This window comes from Triturus cristatus, chromosome 4_1 (assembly GCF_964204655.1).
Source record: "Triturus cristatus chromosome 4_1, aTriCri1.1, whole genome shotgun sequence".
NCBI classification, from domain to species: Eukaryota; Metazoa; Chordata; class Amphibia; order Caudata; family Salamandridae; genus Triturus; species Triturus cristatus.
In genome coordinates this window covers 254187401-254211340 of record NC_140585.1, presented here as the reverse complement: position 1 = coordinate 254211340, position 23940 = coordinate 254187401, and the positions used below count along the sequence as shown (strand labels likewise).

The 23940-nt window shown below is 40.3% G+C and overlaps 1 protein-coding gene across 1 annotated transcript in view; it reads left to right on the top strand.

Annotated features, from left to right (window-relative positions):
* Positions 1-19685, top strand: part of MTPN (myotrophin) — a 399325-nt gene extending 379640 nt beyond the window's left edge. Inside the window, exon 4 of the mRNA XM_085651997.1 lies at positions 14944-19685. Coding sequence (XP_085508123.1) covers positions 14944-15030 — 87 coding nt within the window. The 3' untranslated portion in view covers positions 15031-19685. The remainder of the gene's footprint in view (positions 1-14943) is intronic.
* Positions 19686-23940: the final 4255 nt, after the last annotated feature.

The window sequence follows — 23940 nt, the reverse complement described above, 5'->3', positions numbered from 1 at the left end:
TCAGTGAATTTGCAAGGTTTTTTAAATGCTAATTCCTAACTATAACGTGTGTGAAACCTATGGTTTTTTCAGTGAATTTGTACTGTTTTTTAAATGCTAAGTTACTTTACGCCATTCGTGGCGTGCGCGCCCACTTAACGCAGTTCGTTCCGTGCGCGCACGGTGCTCTTCGCGCACCGTGCGCGCACAGTGAGCACGCGGTGCGCTTCGCGCACCGCGCGCCCACTTTACGCAGTTAGTGCCGTGCACGCACGGTGGGCACGCGGTGCGATGACAAAGCAAGAAAGCACGTCAACAAATCTGTTTCTGCTTTCCTCCGTGACTATGGTATGGGTGTTATTTACCACAACAACTTGCGTTATGACATGCAAGACATTTATAGAGGAGATGGTGTGCACTTCAATGATGAAGGGAACAGAGTCTTCCTCTTGAACCTTAGACTCTGCATCGGTACTTACTTGTAGGTACCACTAAAAAATCATTTCATAAACACAACGGCTCTTTTTAGAGCCCCCTAATATCTAAACACTTAAATCTGATTTTCATTTTTTTTTTTTTCTTTCTACCGTACGCTTACCGTAAGCTTACCGTACGCGTACCCCGTGATTTTTTTTAAAATCAATAAATGTTTTTTTTGTACTTTTCTGTCCTTCTTTGACCCCCTTACAAATGTTAGGGGGTCTGTAACTCTCCTCATTGCCCCCTTTCCTTGTTTTCACTCTTTTTTTTCAGAGTGAAATACACAAAATGGCGGCCGCCGCTTCCTGGTTTCGGCCGATTCGAATGTTTACTAAGATCTAAGAGCCAATCAGAATCGCGCTCGCGCACGCCACCGTACGCTTACCGTAAGCTTACCGTAAGCGTACGGTAAGCGTACCGTAAGCGGGCTCAGATATATATATTGATTTAAAGGCTATTTTCTCAGAATCTACTGAACAGATTTACACCAAACCTACAAAAGGCACTTCCTTGACCTAGGGACTACCTCTCTGCCAAATTTTGAGTAATTCTGTTCAGCCGTTCGGGCTGTAGCTCGTTCTAAAGGTCCTATGGAAAAATGCATGGGAAAAACGCGTTTTGGGACCCCCCTTTTATCTCCGCCCCCGCTTGACGGATCCCCCCGAGACTTTCAGGGTAGGAGCGGAGCGTAGCGCCCCACCTATTTTGAGAAATTCGCGAGGATTCGTCGACCGGCGCCAAAGTTATTCAAAATAGAATGTTGAGGTTTTCCTATGGAAACGTGGTCCTAACTATAACTACCTACTGGCGACCGCCAGTAGGTAATATATATATATATATATACACACACACATACTGATCTTTAATTAGGTTCAAGCATGTGAATCTATAAAATGTTCAATACTAGAGAAAAAACAAGTTACTTACCTGTACACTGTGGTTCTCCGGTATTGATATCTTATATAGATTAACATGCGACTTGCCCTCCTCCCTGGTTAGGCTCATCATTTTACCTCAGAGTGTGTGTGTATATGTATATATATATATATTATATTTGCACACTTGTACTCGAAATCTGATGTGTAGTGGCTCTGTGGAGAGGGTTACTCTGAGGTCTCTGCTTTGATTGGCTGAACTTTGGAGGTTATAAAATGAGGTTGAAAGAGTACTCAATTGAATTTCCTTTCTATGGAGGTCTATGTAATGTATTAGTACTACCATCTCTACTGTCACCGTGGGACTCCCACCATGACGACGGGGAAGATTCAAACATGCAAATCTATAGAAGACATCAATACTGGAGAACCACAGTGTACAGGTAAGTAAGTTTTTTTTTTTTTTTTTTCTCTACAGTTCTGGCTTGTGGAACATGGAATGAAGAGCATGTGCATGGAATGAAGGAAGCCTTACAAAAGTAAACGGCCATGACAAGATGTATAAAGATTATACAAAAAACCGTATATACATATAAAGCATAAACACTAAAGTAAAAGACAACACGCTCCCCCTCTCTTGAAAAAAAAGCCAAAAGAAATGACCACCTGGATGTTGTACACCTTCACACAAAAAATCCTTCAACCACTTAGGCCTAACAATCGCTCTTTTGTCAAGTACTTCCCCTGTTCCTAAATAGGAAGGAGTGATTTCCAGGTCAACATCATCCTTATCCCTAAGTTTCTTCCAACCCTGTCTCCTCTTTGTTCCCCACAACCCCCTCAAACACATCTAACTCAACACCTTCCTCCTCTCTAGCAGCATTGACCTCACTACAGTTACCCTCACTCTGCAGGTTAATACTACTATCAACATCACTGGAATTCTTGCTACCCCTTGGCAGCAACCTAATCCATGCCCATACAATCCGATAGAAACTCCTTACCCAAATACCTCGCATCATTCTTAGACCAGCTATTGTTTCCCTTGAATATGGCAATTCTTTTGAGGTTCCATACCTTTACATCTCTCAAAAGAACAGCATTGTGTAGCACTTTGTTAACCTTCAGAGGTCCAGAAAACGATCTCACTCTTTTTTTTTTTTTTTTTTTTTTTTTTTTTTATAAACTTTCCAAGGTTTCTCCCCTTGACCCACATCCCAACACAGACCTCCACACATTCTGAATTTGTTTTCTGATCTAAAGTTTCCTTATAAGCTTGATGCTTTTTGATTATCCTTTTTTTTACCTCTTCAAAGGACACTTTGATATCAGTGGTTTGCAATAACCATTCTGGATTGCATTTGGTTGTTGGACCCCTACCACACATCACTTCAAATGGAGATCAACCTAAAGCCTCATGAGTAGAGGTTCTATACGTCCAAACTGTCTTAAAAACCTGAACCTCCCAATCCTCACCAATAGTGCAAGCAATCTGAATGCCATTTACTGAATCTCTCGGTCATGTCATTACCACTGGGATTATATAAGGATGTGGTTCTGTGCTTTAGGCCTAACCTTACAAAAAGTTTTTGGGCTAATTAGACATGAATTTTACTCCATTATCACTGATAATTTGACTTGGCGAACCTTTCATGTCATGGTTTCAAAGGAATGATTGAGGTTAAAAATGTGCGAATCTAAGTTTTCAAGCACTTGTCAGAATTATCGCTAACCATACAATCTCTGGCTGTTCTCTCCATGTGTATATCAAGACCAGACCACAAATACAATTTTTCTACTCAGTTTAGTTTACACTAAATCGAAATGTTCTTCATGGCATAACCTCATGATATATCCCTGATATTATAGGGGGGAATTGCTCTATCACCTCTGAAGATGGTACCATGAACCACTGTCCATTTTTATTTTCCCCAAATATGGCGTACAGTTTTTCGAAATCTTAGATTTATGTGGCCACCCATCTCATACCCACTCAATAAGTAGTTATAAGTCTTTATCCTTGGGATATTCATCTGTCTTTTCCTTCATACTAGACATACATTCATCATGAACCTAATCAACATGTAGATCATCCCACTCATTCTTATCACACTCAAGAATCTCAGTAGGCATGCGGGATAAAACGTCAGATAACACATTGCTCTTTGCTGGTACTTATCTGATCTCATAAATTAAATCTTGCAAAGGCATAGACATTCTCGCAATCCTGGCAGATGCTTTGTTCAGCACTTCAGTGGTTAACAATTTAACTAAGGGTTTATGGTCACTCTGAAGAATGCATTTCTTACCCCAAATAAAAGATTGAAAATGTTCAAGGGCCCATATACATGCCAGGGTTTTTCTCTATCGCAGAGAATATTTCTTCAATAGGTGACATGGCCCGTGAGGCAAACGCTATTATTGTCTCTTTACCAACCTCATCAGTTTGTCAACACACAGGCCCAACCCTTTATTATTAGCGTCTATAGTGACACCATTGGTTAATTCATGATCAAAACAACTTAACACTGCGGCCTGAATAATGGTATTTTTTATGTCTGTGAATTCCTTTTTGCATTCTTCTGACGAACGAAAATTAACTTTACTTTTGAGTAATTGCCTGATATTGTACACTGCTTGAAAATCCCTTAAACTTCTCATAAAATTCTACCAATCCTAACCAGGAACTCTCCTCATCCTTACATGACTGTGGTGGGGCATTACGTATAGCCTCCACTAACTTAGGCTTGGTTGCCACTCCATCACCACTCAAAACATGTCCAAGGTAATTTACCAAATGCACTGCAAAACCTACACTTGGAATGTTCAACAGTTAATCCCTGCTCTTCCAAAAGGCCTAATACCTCCTCCAAAACTTGGCCGTCTTCAGCCAAGTCTCTTCCCAACAGTAAAATGTCATCTTAAACATCTAACTCTCGCATGCCTTCCAAACCATTGTTAAATTAGTCTTTGGAAAATGGTGGCAGCCGAAGCCAAACCAAACGGCATCCTTTAATATTGAAAACATCCTGTGGGTGTAATAATAAATGCTGTAAGTTGCTTACTTTCCTCACGCAGCTGAGTCTGACAAATCTCCTCGCACAAATCAATAGTAGAGAACTATTTAGCATCTTTTATCAATTCTGATATTTTAGGCAACAGGAACTTATCTATAGCAATATTACCTTTTAAATGGCACAAATCTATGCACAACTGCTTTTACCTTTACCCCGCCTTTCTGCAACCACCAGAGAAATCCACTCCAACAATTCAATTGGCTTAATAATGTCTGTTTTAACTAATTTCTCAAGTTCTTTTTCTACTTCTTCCATGAGGAGAATAGGGATTTCCCACGCCTTATGATTTTTGGGGCAGGCATTGGTTTTTAAAACAATGCGATGCTCAAAACCGTGTAACTTGCCAATCTCTCCACTAAAAGTTGGAACACCAGTTACACAGCATGGGAATAAGTCTTCTCCCGGTCTCCTCACTCCAGCAACTGCTCTCTACAGTCCTGGCTTGTGGAACATGGATTGAAGAGCATGTACATGGAATGAAGAAAGCCTTACAGAAATAAAAACCCTGACAAGATGTAAAAAGTGCGTTATACAAAAAAAGAATTAAACTTATATACATATGAAGTCTAAACTCTAAAGAAAAAGACACAACAAGGATCCAAGAAAAATGCATCTGAGAGTTACATCCCATATAGTACCACCTAAATTGCTGTCCTCACAAAATGTTTGTGCGCTTCCTGCTCGCTGGACAACAACACAAGTTTATCATGAATGTACCATTAACAATTTGGGTGGGTAGCTTTCATTTCCATTGAGCCCAGATAGTGGTTTGAGAGACTGTTTTGTTCACTACCTGTTGACTATACCAATCATTTGAGAGTATTACTTATGAGAAAGTAATCTACCCTAGTGTACGCTCTATAGTTATTTCAATATAAAGAGTTGTATTTTTCTTTTCAGTGACGAGCTCTCCATGTATCCAGCAATTTTAAGTCCACTATTCACTGCATGCGAGACGAGTGTTGGGTTGGGCAAGCGTGTGCAGGGATCATATACAAGGTTCAGAGCCACGTTAAAACTTTTAGGGGAACAAGTGCAAATAAAAACCCTTTTTAATTATTATTATTTTTTTTTAAATGGGCAAGTCAAAACCTAGACCAGTGTAAGGCTCTGTATTTATACTTGTAAACCCACCAAGTATGTTTTAATTACTTAGCCCCTGAACTGGAGACATTAATGAAGTCTTGGTATTTTCAAATCTTTAATTTATTCAGATTTATCGCAGACTAAGACCCCTGGTGTTGTATAATGAAAGTTCACTTGTTCAGCAGAGTCACACATTTTTGATATGTTCACACTGTATTTGCTAATCAATATTGTATATCCAGTGAGAGCAATCCAAAATGTATTTGTTCCTCTTAAGTGTATGTTTCATATAAACATGTTCTCAATACAGAATGTTCCTGCATAATGTGGTTTTGTTTCTAATGATCTCCATAGAGTAAGATTATAATTATGGCTCCCGGTTTTATGGTATTTTTTTTTGTGACATTTCCGTCTGTATTTATCCATATTTATCATGGGTTTTGTGAAAAAATAAAGCTGAAATTGGTATATTTTGGCATTTATTTAACCAATAAAAATGCAGTCACTCTTGAATGCCTGCCAGGTTTCAGTGATATGAATACCTGCAAAAGATAAATAAATGCACTTCTATGAAAATATGCACATTTCAGTATCAGGCTTGTGCATATCTACTGCTGTTAAATCTTCTTTACTGAAATTCCTTTTTTTAACCCCCTTACCTATCAATCCACACAGTTATTGGCCTGGCAGTCATGGCAAAGTGTATTTAGAATCACTCAAAAAGCACCCAATTTCCATTTTTATCCACATTTAAAAATAAATACAGACAAGAAAATAAATGGTTTTCTGTCTGTATTTATGTGTGAAAATCTGTAAAAACGGGGAGCCTTAATTATAATCCTAAAAAGTGATGTGGAATAGTGCCTTGTGTATTCCACTCATCACTAGTACGTACCTCGTTTGGTAGTGAAAGTGACAATCAAACCATTCCTTCAATGGGTCAGCACTCTGAAAATGAGGCTAAGGATGTTCCCTACAATCTGTCCCTGGCCTAGACTACTCGTCCCTCCTTATTATGCTAGGCCCTTCTTAAAGATATCAAACCCCCTTTAGCGAGCACCAATGGAATTATGAGTTTGTTTGGGACACAAATTGGGAGTGCATTTTTTTGTGTTTTTACTTTTACGCTGGTTTTGCATACATGTCAAGCATTTAGCATCAAGAGCGTAAGAGTCTGTTGATGCAAATAGAAATTAGTCCGATTTGTAGATGCCATCTTGTGCTTGATGACCTGTTGATCCCTAACTCCCGGCTTCTTTATCCGAGCTCCTTGACCTATTTAGTGTCTCTGGCTTTAAAATACATTTTAATAAGTCAGTGGGAAAGAAGACTAGGAATTTGTCAGTCTTTATAAATGGACTAGGCTTTGATAAATGGCATGGTATGGCAGGCTCACATGTTTAAACAGGAACTTCCTTCCTAGATTGCTTTGAGGACCAAACGTCTTTCCTCAAAGGACACTGTGGGATATTCAAAAGAAACTGTTGGCCTTCATGTGGAACAACAAACTGCCCAGGATAGCCAAAGCAACAGTTTATAGTCCTTTATAGAGCATGATGCAATGGAGGTTTTGGAAAGCCAGTATACTGAGATCTATCTAAGCAGCTCCGCTTCGAGTGGCATTTCGAGTGGGCAAGTAGATGGTTTATCACAGCCTGGTTAAGGATAGAACAAGCCTGCTCACAAGTTCCCAGAAGTGCCCGTTATCCGTAGTAAGCAAACTGAAATCCACCCCACCACTGTTGCCGTCATCTGGAAAAATTATTAGATTGTGGAAATCAGTTTCTTAGGTCAAGATAGGCCTCCTCCCTCCCACCAATAGTTTCTGCCCAGATTTCCTCCCTGGGGTACGAGACTGAGTCCAGACTGTGAACTGGCCTTCTCTGCAAGGTGCGCTAAGTGAAAGAGGACAGTTGATTAACAGCCATACCCGCAGGGAACAGGTTGAACTGACTCCAGCGGATAGTTTTGGGATCTCCAACATTTTCTGGTTAAGAGGTACTTATGTTCAGGAAAAAATTATCCCGAGCTGCTAACAAATTATAAGGTACTTCGGACAAAATTATTTTACTGGTGATTGAGTGCATGCAGGATTCCTGCAGGATTACTAGCAGTAACCAGCTCAGTGCACCAAAAAGCTTCATCTGTTTTAATGCTGAATGCCGCTTCATGTTATAGCAGTGATCTACACAATGCCCCCGGCTACTGAGAAGAACATTGGCAATAAGGGTCCCCAGTGCACCATGAATTACCGTTTATAGATCTGCCTTTAAAATGCTTTTTCTGCAAACATTCGCTTTTCAGTTCTGAAAAAAGATACATTTTACTTGTAAATATATCATTTTTCAATTTTGAAAACCTGCCTAATTCAACCATAGAAACGATTTTCATGTACTAGGTTGGGCTACACATACGGGAGTTACTTTCGAGCAGCTTTAGAGCGACCAGTAAGTAGCTCCTGATCTACTCATTGGAAAAGTCTGCTTGAGACCGGTATCTCACTGCGGCATTGAAGGAATCTGAGAAGAAGCCCTGCAGCAAGCTTACCTATCTGAGTAACTGGGAGAAGGAGTTGCATCTGGAATCCCTGACTAGGTTTGGTGGAAAGTGGCTAAAGCATATATCTACACTCACACTTTTCAAAATAGTTTTTTTATGAAATACAACTTTATATTTGAGCTCCCGTTCAGTTCAAATCAGTTTAGAAACTCTGCCGTGTGCTGGCAGGGGTGTAACGTTCCTAGCACAATCTTGCATATGTGGTTGACCTGCCCTAAAGAGTTTATCTCGTACAGAGATGTGGAGAAAATATGTGATGGAAAAGTACATTAAGATAGACAACAGCTCATGGTGGAGTGGTGGATCTATCTCCATGCTGATTAATCAGTCCAGGATGGTGATGCATGGTTTATATATTTTCTTCACATACAATGTATTGTTTTTTTCTTGAATATATGTGATGTAATAACTTTGACTAATTGTACTGATAATATTCTTTATGCAGTGAATATCTCTCTGCTTTACTAAACTTGTAAATACAATCGTTAAAAAAAAAAAGTAAGGTTCCCACTTTATTTCTGTACAATATGGGGAGGTTAATTTCTTTTGAGAGAATTACACTTCACCACTGACCATCAAGAGTACTCTTTCCCTCTTCTTTGTGAAGAAGCTGGAAGGCCTAGGTGACATTGACAAACCCAATTTAGACCAATCTGACTTAATTTGGGTTTTGTCATGTTTAACAGATGTGGTCTCTAGTACTGCAATTCTTCTGGTTTTCCTTATCTCCAAAACATGATTCCTCACCCCAGCTTATGTAACCTGCCTTATTTATGAAAGCCTCCTCTCCGAGAACCTGGTACTTTAAGATGACTGACTAAAGATCACCACTAAAGCCCAAACTAGACGGGACCGGTGTTTAAAAGGGAGCAATTCCCCTTCTTTTATTGTTTATTCTGAAAGCTGTATGTTCATGACTAGGTAGCCCCTTCAATGTAGAAGCTTATAGCAATGCTGTTTCTACTTTTCAGAACTATAGGAAAATCAAAATATAATCCTTGGTGAAAATTCCAAACGTATTCTTATTGTGGTGTCTATATTATCATCTGAAGGTTTTAATCTTCCAAGCAGCTTTCTGGATCGCTCGTATCCCTTAGGGAGGAAGTATAACAACGGTGGTATTCAGTGCAGTGCCTAGTTAGTAACTTCAGTCAGAGGAAGTTTAGGCAGTTCTATGGGACCGTGGGTTACAATTGCATTGTTAAAATAGTAAAGGGGAGGATAATACCTTGAAGAGTACAGTTGGAAGGGAATACCTTGAAGAATACAGTTACTTTACAGATTTCTGTAATACTTATAACGACGTTACCATTTTTTGTGCAGTCCCACATTTGAGATTCAGATGATGATACAACAGCCAGTTTGTTTACTTAATGATTTATAAATGCTGACTCCAAAGTCTTCACAGCCATAACATTTGTCAAAGCTTTTCCATCCATTGCATCTCTTCATGGAGAGGTAGTCATAGATATCATAAATCTTATCCTATTAGCACTTAATTCCCCCACAGGCATAGTTCTTTAATTATTAAGCTCTAATATAAATGTTTCCTGTATGGGGTGTGAGCATTATGTTGAATTTGCACTATAGGATAGGATGCTGGTGTTCAAATTACGGCTGGCTCGTATTCAGAAAGTAAATCTATGATCGGATGCTGGTGTTCAGATTAGGGCTGGCTCAAATTTAGAAAGTAAGTTAACATAGTGGAGGTATTGTTTAGAAAAATTTGTTAGGGACTAGCACGTGTGGTAACAAGACTTGGCATGCTCTTCATGTATTTGTGGAATTGAAATGTAGCTGAATTTATCTGGAGCAGTTCCAGGTTGTTGAGAGGTAGTCAATAAAACTTAATCTGCTTTGTTGTTTGTTTGTTTATTTTATTTATGTGGCTTGTAAAGTGCCCGAATCACCCCCGATGGGGTATCTCCGTGCTAAAGTAGTGCATAGAGGTCCGCATCGGGTGGAAGAGCGGAATTACAGAGTCATCGAAGGAGATTGAAAGAGTGCTGTTTTAAGAAGTTCTCGGAATTGGAGATAGTTGGAACATTCACTCCGGTGAAGTGTAAGTTGATTCCAGTATGAGGGGGCGAGGTAGTAAGAAGGACTATCACTAAGATAACTGGGAGCTTTACCGTGGAGTGCCTTGTGTACTCGACAGCTGATTTTGAAGCAAATCCGTTTACGAACAGGCAACCAATGGAGTCCCTGAAGTAGAGGTGAGGAGGCTGTTCTAGCTGGGGAATTGGACACCAGACGTGCAGAAGTATTTTGAACCACCTCAAGTCTATTGAGTGATGCTTCAGAGGCTGCAATTAGGAGGGCATTACAATAGTCGAGACGACTTGCTACAAGGGCTTGTAGCAACGTTTTCCTGACTGTTAGAGGGAGAAAAGGAAAAGCCTTTCTCAAAAGACTTAAAGAGAAGACGCAAGTGCCCACTGTGGTTGAAACATGTGTTTCCATCGAGAGTTTCAGATCTAAGTACAAAACAAGATTTTTCACTATAGCCTTGGGAGTGGGAGCAGGACCCAATTGGAAGGCCACCATCCTGGGGGCAAAGTAAAGGTGCCTCTCCAAAGAGCATGATTTCCGTTTTACTGGCATTCAGCTGGAGAAAGTTGTTCCTCATCTATTCCGAGATTGCGTTCATACCTTCAGAGAAGGCCAGCTGGGTGTTAGCAGATTTTCTGTCAAATGCCATTAGCAGCTGGGTATCATCCGCATAGGAAACAGGGAAGAAACCCAGGGTTCACAGTAGATCTGCCAGAGGAGCCACATCAATGTTAAACGTGGGGCTCAGGCAAGATCCCTGGGGCACACCTTTGGTCAGTTTTGATGTAGAGGAGTGGAAAGAACCTAAAGTGACCGTTTGGGAGCGATTATTTAGGAAATTAGCCAGCCACAGATGAGCTTGATTTTGAATACCAACATTTCTTAGTTTGGATAGAAGAATGGTGTGGGATATCTTGTCAAACGCTACTGACAAATCCAGCAGCACTAACAGTATAGATCGTCCCTTATCTAGGAAATGTCGGAGATTGTCTGTGACTGCAACTAAAGCTGTCTCTGTACTAAATTTGGGGCGGAAACCCGACTGGGAGGAATCTAAACCCCCGGCTAATTCCATGAAATCTGAAAGGTGATGGTTCACATGTTTCTCCAGGAGTCTGGCCAAATATGGCAACAAGGAGATAGGGCGGTAATTAGATAGATCTTCCTGAGAAGCGTTGTTTTTTTTTTTCGAATAGGAATTATTTGGGCAGCTTTCCATTCGGTAGGTAGTATGCCCGACGTCAGCGAGGAATTAAGAATAGGGCAGATCAAAGGAGCCAGCTGTTTGTGAAGCAGCAAGCAAGTCTTGGCAGGTATAACATCCTGAGGATAGCCAGATTTAACTGTCTTCATGAGGGACTCCACTGCATCTATAGTAAGAGGGGGGAAACCATCTAAAAGGTTTGCAGGGTTGGGGTGAGGTAAGAAGTAAAGTACTGTGTTAGTTGGGGATCTTTCTCTTTGATAATATTGTGATAGATGTCATCAATTCTTTGAGTGAAGTGCTTAGCCAGTTTATCACAAAGATCCTGTGAGGGTGTTACATCATGCCTTGGGGTTGATAAATGAATTTAAAATACGGAAGAGATCTTTAAGGTAATTGCCTGCCTGATTCAGTTGGGACTCAATATGCGTCATGCGAGCCTTTTTTATATTTTTATGGTAGCGAGTCAAGCAGAGGTTATAGGCTTCTTTATCAGTTGCACTGTGGGAAAGCCGCCAACGCGCCTCTAGCTTTCTATAATGGCTTTTTTTTGCCCGTAGAATAGGTGAGAACCAAGTGGTTTGTGCTCCGTTCGATTTAGAGGGAAGGGATTTTAAAGGGGCTAGTTGGTCAAGTGTGGAAGTGACTAGAGCATTATAGATGCTAGGTTTTCTTCTATGTTTTCGGTTGCCGAATATGTACTGCTAGAGAGGGTATTCGAAAAATGGCCTGGTGTTACTTTATGCCACTGTCTTCGCCAGCTACGAGAAAATGTCGTAGGGGTAGCGAAGGTTCTGCCCTCTTTTATATGGAAACGAAGAAGGAAATGCTCGGTCCAGGTAAAGGGGTAAGGAGCCTCACAGTATGTTGGGGGTAGTAGTCAGAATAAGATAAAGTGCATGTCCGGCTAAATGAGTAGGGCCGGCGTTGATCTGTTTCAGACCAAGGGAAACTAGGTCCGATAACAATGTAAAGGCATCTGCATTAGAGGAGATTTCACTGCGGACATTAAAATCTCCAAGTAAAAGGAAAATTTTAGAGGAGATGATATGCGGGGCAATCCATTCCATAAGTCAAACTGAAAAGTTCATGAGGGGACCTGGGGGCAGTAAACTAGGGCCCCTTTCCAACCATGATGAGTGAGTGAATCAATCCTAAATACCATGATTTCTAGTTTGGTATCATTATGATGTTCTATAATAGAAAACTTAATAGATTCCTTATATACTATTGCAATTCCCCCAACTATCTTGATTAATCTGTCACATTTGTGGATTCGGAAGCCTGCGGGGATGGCCGGGGAGGAACTGGGCTTCAGCCAGGTTTCTGTTAAAAAAAAACATAGATCTATGGGCCCTGATGAAAATAAGTCTCAGATCTCAATGGAATATTTAGGAAGGGATCTGACATTCAGCAGGAGACAGTGCCAGTTCCGATCAGAAGGACCTGTATAATGTGGCTGGTCCTTATTAGCCTCTGGGGAATATATGATGTTGCCAATATCTGGTCCATCATTGGTTGTTGAGGGAATGAGGCTATTAAACTGGCACTTAATGCAAGCAAAACCTCCCGCCAATGCTACTGGAGCCTTGTTGAGGCCGCAAGAAGCGGAGGCCTCTCTAAATGCTTTAAGCCTACAACTAGAATACGTGTTTTTCAAATTTTGATTAGATTGAGCATTAAAAAGTGAAGGGGTTCTGGCAACGGCTGGGCGCGTCCGCTCCCACATGGTGTTTTAATAGGGTTCCTCTGGAAATGATGAAACAGGGGGAGGAGCCGCGTCCCTCTGCTACAAACGGCACAAGGAGCAGTGGCAGACTGGGGACTGGCGTCCAAACAGTAAAGGTACAGACAATATAAAAACTAAATCCAGTTTGGCAGAGCTAACGTATAATTTAAAAACAATGTGTGCAAATAAAGCAATGTGTGCAAAATAGAGCAAGTTAAAATACACGTGAAGTGCGAGCAGCAAATGAAGAATACAAGCAAAGCTATCAGGAAGATCGGAGCAGGAAAAAACAAAGGCTACAAATCAAGCCCCGCACTGACCCTCTAGTGCTAATCTTGTTTATTGTTAAATTTCATAATTGGCATTTCCATAAATGTGAAATTCCTCTCAGCTGTAGCTAATGAGAGGGGTGTAGCTGGAAAAGTTTCATCTCCTGCAAACTGAGTCCTGGAACTAAAGTTCCTCAGTAGTACAACCCTTTAACTCTCACCTCACTCAGCCTTCAGTTCAGTTCTACTTCAGTGGGGGAAGTAGTTGTTTCCAAACGCTAGCTATTAAAATGCTAACGCCTGAGACTACTGAAGTTACAATCTGATTTGGTTTCACTATCCTTCATGCTCATCAGCTTTCATGATTGCAATGCACTTTTTAGCTGCATTGAAGAAACCAGTTTTTGTATAAATCTAACGAGTTTTTAGATTCTGGAAAGACAGGTGTGATTGATTCATTAAAGGCCAGTTTCAGGTAATGAAACAGCCAGTTGACCCATGGGTGCAGAAAGTCCACCACCAGTTCTCTGCGTGATTGTTTACGTAGCTGCATGTCTATCTTTCCAAAAGGCGTGGAGAGGGAAGGTACTTTTGTACACCGTTTGTTCTCTTAGTTGCATGCAACAATTTGTGATTGATCCTTGGAGTACTTTAGTTCAGTGCAGCTTTTTAGATGGAGCCAGAATAATGGTCTTGTATTGTGGCTTCAGTGGTCAAAAGACTAGCCGTGTGGAAGATGCATCAACAGGGATTTATGTAATTCTGATACTTTTACTCTGGAGGTTTTGCTATTTTTACACTGGAGGTTTTGCTTTTACTCTGGAGGCTTTGCTATTTTTAAGGTCGAGCCTAGGCAGCGCGCATGCGCTGTCTGCAAGACTGGTTATCTCCTCTATCAGCTTTCAGCATGCCCATGAATTGCCATTTGTTCGTTGTTGTGCCATTTAGAAATAGTTTTTTTATTGGTGCCTTGGGTCCAATTCTCCCACCTTTTGCGAGCTTGGATCACGCCCAGGTGATTTCACTCATTGTTTGCTTGCCTTGGCCATCCCAATATGTCTGTGGTTCCTCCTGGTCATCCTGATCTGCCTTTTTATTTTGTAGGCTATCAACATCGTTTTTGGCTTTCATGCCGTTTTACGCAGCAATACTCTGTTCAGCACCTGCAAAGTGGCAATTTCTGTCCTGTATCCGTTGAGCTATACCAATAGCGAGACCTATTGCATTTTTAATGCTAGTTAACCTATTGTATCCACAAGCCTTCAGTATGTCTTCAGTGGAGTTAGAAGCAATGTTGTGAGACAGAGGTTGATGTATTTCATCACATATATTTACAGTGCTCAAATATATTCCACCCCCATTGTGTTTGGTGATGTTAGAATGTCAGGCTCGCTGGACAATATATTGACCTTACTAGCAGATTCTGTGAATAGCGTGTTGTACTCAAGGTGCTGAACTTCACTAGAATTATTGACACATCCGAAAATGGACACTAAGACTGAAGTAAAAGCAACAACGTAACAGCGTTTTTTTTTTACCTTACTTTAAATGATGAGCAACTATTTTGGCTAGAGATTTGAGGGTGTGCTTTAGGATCCATTCTCAATAACTATTTTCCTCTTGTTTCTTTCAGGGTGCGGATAAGACGGTGAAAGGCCCGGATGGACTTAATGCCTATGAAGCAGCCGATAACCAGGCAATCAAAGCCCTCCTCCAGTGATAGGAAGGCGGACCGCTACATTTCAGATGCCTCTCTGGCAGTGGTTCATATCGCTGCCTTTTGTCTCTCTAACTCTGTATCTGCCAGCATCTTCAACTCAAACCTTTTGGGGATCAAATGGGAGGAGGGGATTCCATATCATGGAGGCAGCTCGCCTGGGAAAGGAACTGCTTGGAGGGGTAAATCAAATTTTCTGTAAATTGTTCCTCCAAAGGTAGTGGAGTCAACTGCTCCCAGAGCTCCTCCCATGGAAGTCTTCAGACTGGTTTGAATAATTGGTTTTGTTGGAGTCTCTCTAAATGAAGTTCTATTGAGTCTGCAGTCGTGTTCACTCGAAGCAGAGGCCTACCACAGCTACTGCCCTGCCTCATAGTGACCCTGCTGCCCACAATTGCAATTCAGGTTTTCAGTATGGATTGCTGGACTGCGACTGATAGGAGACTCCCTCTGTCAGTCCCCCTGGCCATCAGCCAGAACTTTCTTTTTTTTTAAAGTCTACTAACAATGTTCTCTTTAGGGTAGTGCTGGACTGTATGCCCCCTCCACAGCTGTCTCTCGAGGGGTACACTAACCACTAAAGACCATCTATCTTCGATCACTTGGCTTCTGATTGAGAACGAAGGGGATGGCAAACTTAAAGCAAATGAGATTTCCCCACTTATCCCTCAAACTTGAGTGTAAAAACGCAGACCAAAGTATAATTGCCCTGTTATAGTCCCTGATGTAAACCTCCATCACATTACCTTTTTGGGCAAGTATGGTACAGATCCCATTGCCGCCTATTTCATTCCCTTTCTTAACTGTCCCTCACCAGCACATTCTTTAGAAAGACTTGTGAGCAATTATTGTAGCCCCAGAAAGTTCGAGACTCTTGGGTTCCATTTTCATGCATGTAGTGTCCAACATGAGCGTGAATTATGGATCAATTAAAGCGGTTTGTGGAAATAAATTGAAAGGTATCCATTCTGAAGTAGTCCTATTTATAGTATTGTAAACCAGTGTCCAATAATGCATAGTCAAACTGCGTCTTTACAGAAGCTTGCTAGATGGCTGAGCAGCGACACAAAGTAGTATATTTTGTGAGGTCTTAAACACCCCGAACCAAACCATGCAATAAGTCGATCTGTTTGAATATATTGGCAACTCCCAAATCGTCTGATTTAACTCCTTGACTTGGTATTTGTGTAGCCTTCTGTCTCTAGAAGAGTAGGTACAGACTCGCCAAGCACACCCAAATTGTTCTCTTTTAATTAGCTAGCTATTACCGAGTACAGCTCCTGGCTTTTTTTGTTTATGGGAAGGCAGCGAAGCAATTGTGGCACAGTCTGATGGCTGCCATCCTGACCTGAAAATCGTAGTGTGTGCATTCACTGGATTTTTCATCAATGTAAAGTCCTCATTCTTGAAAGAAATCTCAATTTCCACGTCGCCACTTAGACCTATCAGTACATGCTTGTCTGTGACGCCACTGATTTCTTGTTGTTTAACAATGTTTGGGGCTCTGCAAGTTGATTGATAAAAAGCCTTTCTGTAGCTTTTTCTATTAAATACATCTGAATGTACCTCCAATGCTAAGAGGCCTTAGTTCGCAATGTGAAGAAATCAACCCAGTGGAAGCTGGAAAACTATCCACTTTTATGTCTACCTTCAAAACAAAGTAGCAAGTGGCTGGAGAGATCAGTTGCGGGTGCTTACTTCTGGGTGCCTTCCCTTGCTCATGGAAGCCACAAGAAGAGGTGGCGGTGTGATGGTTGTAAGCCCAGCAATGGTAATGCAGATAAACTCGGGAAGACTAACTCTTCTGTTCATGTTTGTCCTGGACAAAACGAATGTCTTACGATTGAGCAATTTAGATTTGTCTGCGGTGCATTTTAGAAAGAAATACTGATAGTTTTTCCTTACATTTACTGAAGAATTTACAACACTGGACAACTGGCTCCTGCTTCTTGCAGGTGTGAATTTAATGGCCGTGTGCATTAACCATTCCGCCCCTCACCTGCAACTTTTCACAAACTTTTTTTTCTTTCTAGGCCATTTAGCACCAACATGACTAGTTATTTTTAACTTCACGAGGATACCAAGAACATCCTGTGCAGACAGACAGGGCAACAAATGAGCTGTGTAGACATCTTCCACAGGCAAGCTACTCAACTGGTCCTTTGTTCCCCGCTTCTCAGTCTCCCCTAATACCAGGCACCATCATTGGAATAATGGGAACCATCCCTAGTTTCAGGTTTAATTTTTTTTTGGGGGGGGGGGATTTAAGTGAACAATCCCTATAGTTCTTTCCATCTTCATATCATCTAAAGATGCATTTTTCAGCAGCTATCGATGTAACCATTAATATACACCAATCAGTGCCTGCAATTCGACGTGTGCAACCTTAAGTACTGTGGCTCAAATAAAGTCGGCTTTACAGCCCCTCTGCTGCTCATTTAGGTATTCTGGCCAGCAGGTGTCTGTATAAAAGAATGTATTCACTTTCTACCACTAGCACAATTATTTTGTTTGAGAAGTGGATGGGTGTCCTATTGCCCAGCTCTTCAATTGGGCTAATTCGGCGGCCTCACTAATGTTTCCAGTCTCCTACCCTGCGCAAGATTCAATTGCTTGCTGTTTTAGATTCCAAGCACTTATTGAAAAATTCAAAACAATAGGACCAGAAAATCCATACCTTCATTTCCAATAAGAACTGAGGTGAATCGTCAAACAAAAAGCAAAATATTGAGCCTGCACCACACCCACCATAATGTGGTCATTGTTGGTGTGCGTGCAAAGAATGTATGATTCCAGACCACCAGTGGCTTTCATTAGTCAGAATGAACATGGGTGGTTGATTATTTTATAGAGTACATCTCTTTATGACATAACAATGAGACTTTTCGCCTGAAGCTCTCCTCTCCGTTGGGTGCCATGACATTATGCCAGTGGTGAAACCGCATGCCTTCATTATGTTCAGTCAGGCTCTTTGTTTTTTTTCGGTGTGGTGGTATTTTTTCCCCAGTTTGGTTTAGTATTTTATGCATGGTCATCCTTTTCAAAGGAATGAATCCATTATTTTAGGCATGGGAACGGAGCCTTCCTTCTCTACAATTTTCAAGTTAGCACTTACGTGGCATCTTCTTAATAGTTAAACTTTTTGTGGTCTCATAAACAGGAAGAAGCTGTGACTTTCGCCTGCACTTAAAATATAGCTTCAATAGTGCATTCATACTTTTTATCATCCATAAATTTACTTGCTGCTTGAATCCTTTTCCCATGTCCCTTGGCATGCCTTCTAGGTCTCCTCTTTTCTGATGTCGTTGCTAGTAGTTGTCTCTCTCCTGACCTTCCACTACATGTACTGGTGTTCAGCAAGGAGAAGGGATTGGTATTCCTGTGCTGTTTGTCAAGCATGTGCAGAGGGATTTCCAAATGTGATCATGTCTTCATCCACACCTATTAACATCAAGGCACATTAGAATAATTTTGTAAAGGTTGGGGAGGGGCCTGGTTCTATGAATGACGTTAACTAGGGCAGGGAGAAGGTGTTGCTAGGGTGGGTTCCTGGTTCTGTTCTTTACGAAGTGTTTTTATAGTCATTGCTGGGGGTGAGGGTTTGTGTTTTAGGCATTCGTTCCCCGTCACTCATGCTATGCCAAAACACCACATGGTTTATGTAAGAACAAAAACAGCTTCTGTTTACTCTGCAGGATGGATTATTAATAAATATTACAATACCATCTGCAAACACAAAGACTTGGCATCGGACCTTGGTGGTAATGCATATACAAAAGAAAAGTGGGATCACTTCTTCCTGATTGGCCTACACCGAGTCTAAGCCTTCTTCTGGGTGTATGAAAGTCAGTAAAAAGTAGAACATATGCAGGTAGCTTGTGACAATCAGTTCTGTAGCTTTTTCTGCCAGCTCTCTTGGTATTTGAAAGGGCTTTCTGTAGAACTGTTTTTCTAAGAAATGCTCCGCCCTAGAAAGAAGGGCAGGCTGTCTGTCAAACTTCAATGAGCAAACTGTCAAGGAACTTGATGAGTACAACATGACTTCTGGGGCTGCCATGTGTACAAATTTGTTTTAGGTTAGTAATGCTTGGACGTTTTTGTCACTATTTCGAATGTCGGCTTGATCTTTAAGGCACCTTTGATTGTGTTTGCTTCTTGTTCTAATCCTTATTACCTTCCTTTGATTGGGCCTTTCCAATTTTTATTTCATCAGTTTGGAAAGGGAAAGTAGGCCATGGAAAGAAACCTTCACACTCCTCTAATCTCCATACATAGCCCTCCCGACCAGCCCCCATTGTGCTCCCATCCTTTCTGAGTATCTGCAGCAGAGAAAGCAACTTTTTAAAGGATGGACAGAGTGCGGTGTCGTTGTTTTTGGTTACGCAGTTGCTGTGTTTTGCATGCAATTTTACAATACAAATAAATTCTTAATTATGTTTTCTAAAAGGATAAGCAATTGTAATTTCTGCCAGCAGTAACAGAGGGACAAGAGAAGAGCTTTGAGCATTGCCTATTTTGAACTTCATTTATCATCATGTATTTGTTTGACACAGTTTGATTTATCTCCTGTATTTCCGAATCAGATTGTGGAGCAGAATTTGTATTTTTCAGTTTTCATTTGCAAGATCAAATGGAATAAACTTGAATTGTGCTACAAACCAGAGGAGTCCAGTGTTTCATTAATCATTCTTGTGTAAGCTCATGCCTTTTTTGGCCCTTCTCCTCACTTTCCCTCTTAAATCCTTCTTTCCCTATCATAAAATCACAGCGAGCGACTTAGTTATGTATTGTTTGTGCTCTTCAAATGAACTTTGAATATAGAAGTCTACCTCTTGTGCTCAATGCACAGTGTGGTCTTTGGGTGAGTCCCATTCCACCTATCCGCTTGCTAGCATGAACCCACTCCAGCCGTTAGCTTTAAGCATTGGCCATCGTATTTTGGACCAGTCCAGGTGAGTAGCTTTCATTGGCTTTCAGTTGTACTCTTCTAACTCCTAGGTAGAGACTTCTGAAAAGTACACTCAATCATCACACTTTGTCACAATAATTTCTTTATTTTATGCATAGTTTATACAGAGCAATCCTTCTCTTTTTCATTGTGGGATACTTTGAGTCTCTTTGTGGTAAAACAAATCGGGAGAAACACCAAAGTACCATTCCTCTGATGGTTTCCATTTGATGAATGAACCATTATCATCTTTCAGTTTCTAGGCTTCTAAGATTCAACGTGCCTTGCAGTACCCTGCTCCGAGCGCCAGGCCATTGCTGAAATAAAAGAAAAAATTGTCATTGCCACCATCTTTGGCTAGCCAATAAGTTTGGCTTATAACTGAAAATGCAAGAGAGACCGGACATTCATGGCCATAAATGTACTTTGTGTAAATAAGCATGTTTTGAAGGAGCTTTAGTAAAATGCTTGAAATCTAAATTTCAAGCATTTTCAACAGCTAGGAATTGCACAGCGTTTGTAGAAAGTAAGACATATTAAATTAACTAAATTTACGTCTAAACAACATGAATGTACATTGATACAGGTATTCACTATTCAGAAAAGATCTCAAACACACTAGAAAAAGAGAGCATGTCACTCTAGTGCTAGCTGTAGTCAAGCACTGTGTTTATTCCTGATCCTTGCAGTCTGTGTTTTTCTATTATCAAATGTGAGACTGCAGCTGTTCCTCACTAACTAGGGCCCAAAATAATCAATATACAATTGAAAGTTGGTTTGCCAAGGACCCTTGGATGTTCGAGTAACTTGACATGCCTAACTCTAATCAGATTTGTGAGGTTTTTTTTAGTTCAATAACACTTTATTGATTAATATAAAGGTGTCAAAGAATACATAGTAACAACCTCATATCAAAATATCTAGAATAGACATATTCGCAAGTAAACGAATCAGACTTATAAATGACAATATATGAAATAAAAATATATAAAATAAAAAATAATACATATGTGATCCAAGCATTAATACATTGTGAAAGAAGAAAGGAACGATTGGGGGATCAGGGAGGTTTAAGAACTTCCTGATGTGATGGTTGTGGCCGAAAGAACTTTTTAGCACTTGCATCGAGAAATATTGTAACAGGGCACCATTAATCCAAATGTTTCGTTGCCAGGTTAATAGGGCAGACCAAAGCAGTATCTAACCTATGGTTATGACAAATAGCGTACCACCAGGCTCTGTACGAAATTTTTGTAGAGTCTTTTCAATTTGTAGTAATTTGCTGAAAAGCAATAGCTAGCAATAAATTGAGAATTTTAACATTAAGAATTTTAACATTAAACGTTATGTTTTCCCAAGCAGGTGAGAGGCTTCCCAAAAAGACATTGGTAAAGGAAAAGGGAACCTTGGTGCCAAAAATTAGATTGATTTGAGTCCATACATGTTTCCAGAAACTGCAAACAGATTCACAGGAGAACAGCATGTGGAGCAAGTCAGCATTCGAAGATGAGCATGTCCAACAAACATCTGGCACAGTTGAAACACTTTTGCTTAGAACGTGTGGTGATAATAAAAGTCTTTTATATACTAAAAACAATGTTTGCGTTGTGTTCGCAGCTCTGGATGATTTGCGTAATTTAATCCATAAATTCTTCCATAGAGAAATTGGCCAGGAGGTCTGGAAATCATGTTCCCACGCTATCTCTGTTTTAGATTTCTGCCTGATGGGAACAGTACCTCGTAGGAAGCTATAAATGGTGGAGGCTTTAGGTGTAGTTTTTAACATAGTGTGTACATGTGAGAGGTAGTCAGGGTTATTAAAAGTAGTAGGAACGCTAGATAATTGGGTGGAAGTAGCCATTACAGCTTCCTTTAATAAATTATATTTAGTAGTGAATGAAGTGGGTAAGTTAAATAATTGACTAAGTGAGGAAAAAGATAAAAAAAGTTGATTGGGAGAATAATTGATGAATCCATATTAGTCCTTTCTGTCTCCCAAGTTTTCCAATAGAAGGGTTTATTATGAATAAGCACATTTTTATTATGCCAGATGGTTGAGTTAAGGAAGGAGTATGTAGTGTCTGTTCAGGGGAGGATGGTGACTGGAGAAGTTTAGAAGTCAATTTGAATATGGGGGTAGAAAGAGCCTGCGGCGTACGCGAGAAGGAAAGATACTCCTGAAAGGAAAAGGGGATAAAAAGACATTCAATTGAGGTCCACAAAGGGAAATCGGCCGTAGACTCAAGTAGCCAAAAAGATGCCTGACGTAAAAGAAATGCCTTCTGATAAGTCCGAAAATCTGGAAAGTTAACACCCCCTTCATCTTTGGAGCAGATTAATCTCTGGAGAGACATCCTGGGTTTTTTGTTGTTCCATAAGAAGGAAGAAAGAATTGAATTGATCTTATTAAATAGTTTAACAGGAATTGGAAGTGGTATATTAGATATAGTATAGAGAACTATGGGTGACAACATCATCTTAATGGTATCCAGGCGACCCCACCAAGATAAGTAAAGAAGATGCCATCTAGTGGTCAAATCTGAGAGCTTTTGAATGCATTTATTCATACATGATGCTACTGTATCTGAAATACTGGGTGTAATAAATAGTCCTAGATACTTAATCTGGTTGGGGCTCCATGTGAAGTCAGAGGCACTAAAGTCCGGTTTAAAAGTATACTTGGTTAAGGGCAAGATTTTGCATTTATCATTGTTTAGCTTATATCCAGAGATAAGGGAATATGTTTGGACTTCAGCCAAAAAAGCAGGGATTGATTCACTTGGATTGGAAACAAAAAGCAAAATGTCGTCCGCATAAGCTGCTAGTTTAATGTGGTAATCAGTCAGTTGGAAACCATGTAAATTTGGGTTTTTGCGAAGTTTGGAAAGGAAGGGTTCCAAAGCTTGATTAAACAAAAAGGGAGATAATGGGCGACCTTGACGTACACCTCTGCCCAAATTAAAAAATAGAGAAATCAGACCATTAGCACATACCGCAGCACGAGGATTGGAGTAGAAAAGAGAAATCAGAGATATAAATTTAGGACCAAATCCAAACCATTTAAGAGTATAAAACAGATAAGTCCGCTCAACTCTATCGAACGCTTTTTCCGCGTCCAGTGCAATTGCTGCTAGAGAATACTTTAAACGTGATGATTTGGACAGGATGTTGAAAAGAAGTCGGGTATTATCTGTGATAAAGCGTCCCTTGACGAAACCAGACTGTTCCTTTCCGAGTAAGTTTGGTAGGTAGGAGTCTAATCTAATAGCCAATGCTTTTGAAAAAATGTTATAGTCAATGTTAACCAATGGGTCTGTACTTCTTGCAGAATCAAGAATCTTTGCCTTCCTTAGGGATAAGGCAAATGTGTGCCTCTGAGAAAAGACCCAGAGGATTTATTTAAGGAACTAAAAAAGTTCATTAAAGAGTGCAATTTGGGCAAAAGAATTTTGGAAAAATGTAAGTAAAATTCAACGGTAAAGCCATCCGGGCCCGGTGCTTCATCTTTTTTAAGCAGTTGAAGCGCAGATAATAGTTCTTGTTGTGTGATATCTGATTCCAAGGAAAATAAATCCAGAGAAGAGAGGTGGGGTTTTAGTATATTAGAAAATAAATTCGATAAAGAATGTTGGGTAGGTTGTGTTTCAGATGTGTATAAAGATTTATAAAAAAGGGAGAATTCGCTAAGAATGTCAGCATCCTTAAATTTTAAATCCGAATTAGTGTCGTATATCGACTCTATGTTCAGCTTGTTCTGTCTAACCTTTAAATGGTTAGCCAGTATTTTGCCAGCCTTATTTTTACCCCCATAAAACTTTGCACTGGACTTTAACAGATAAAGTGAAGCATCATCAGTCGACTGTTTGTTAAATTGCAGTTTGGCGTTTATGAGGGCTGTTAAGCAGCCTTTTGAGCATGAGGTGTAATAGGAGTGCTCTAACTTTTTAATGTCTTGAAGATTTTGT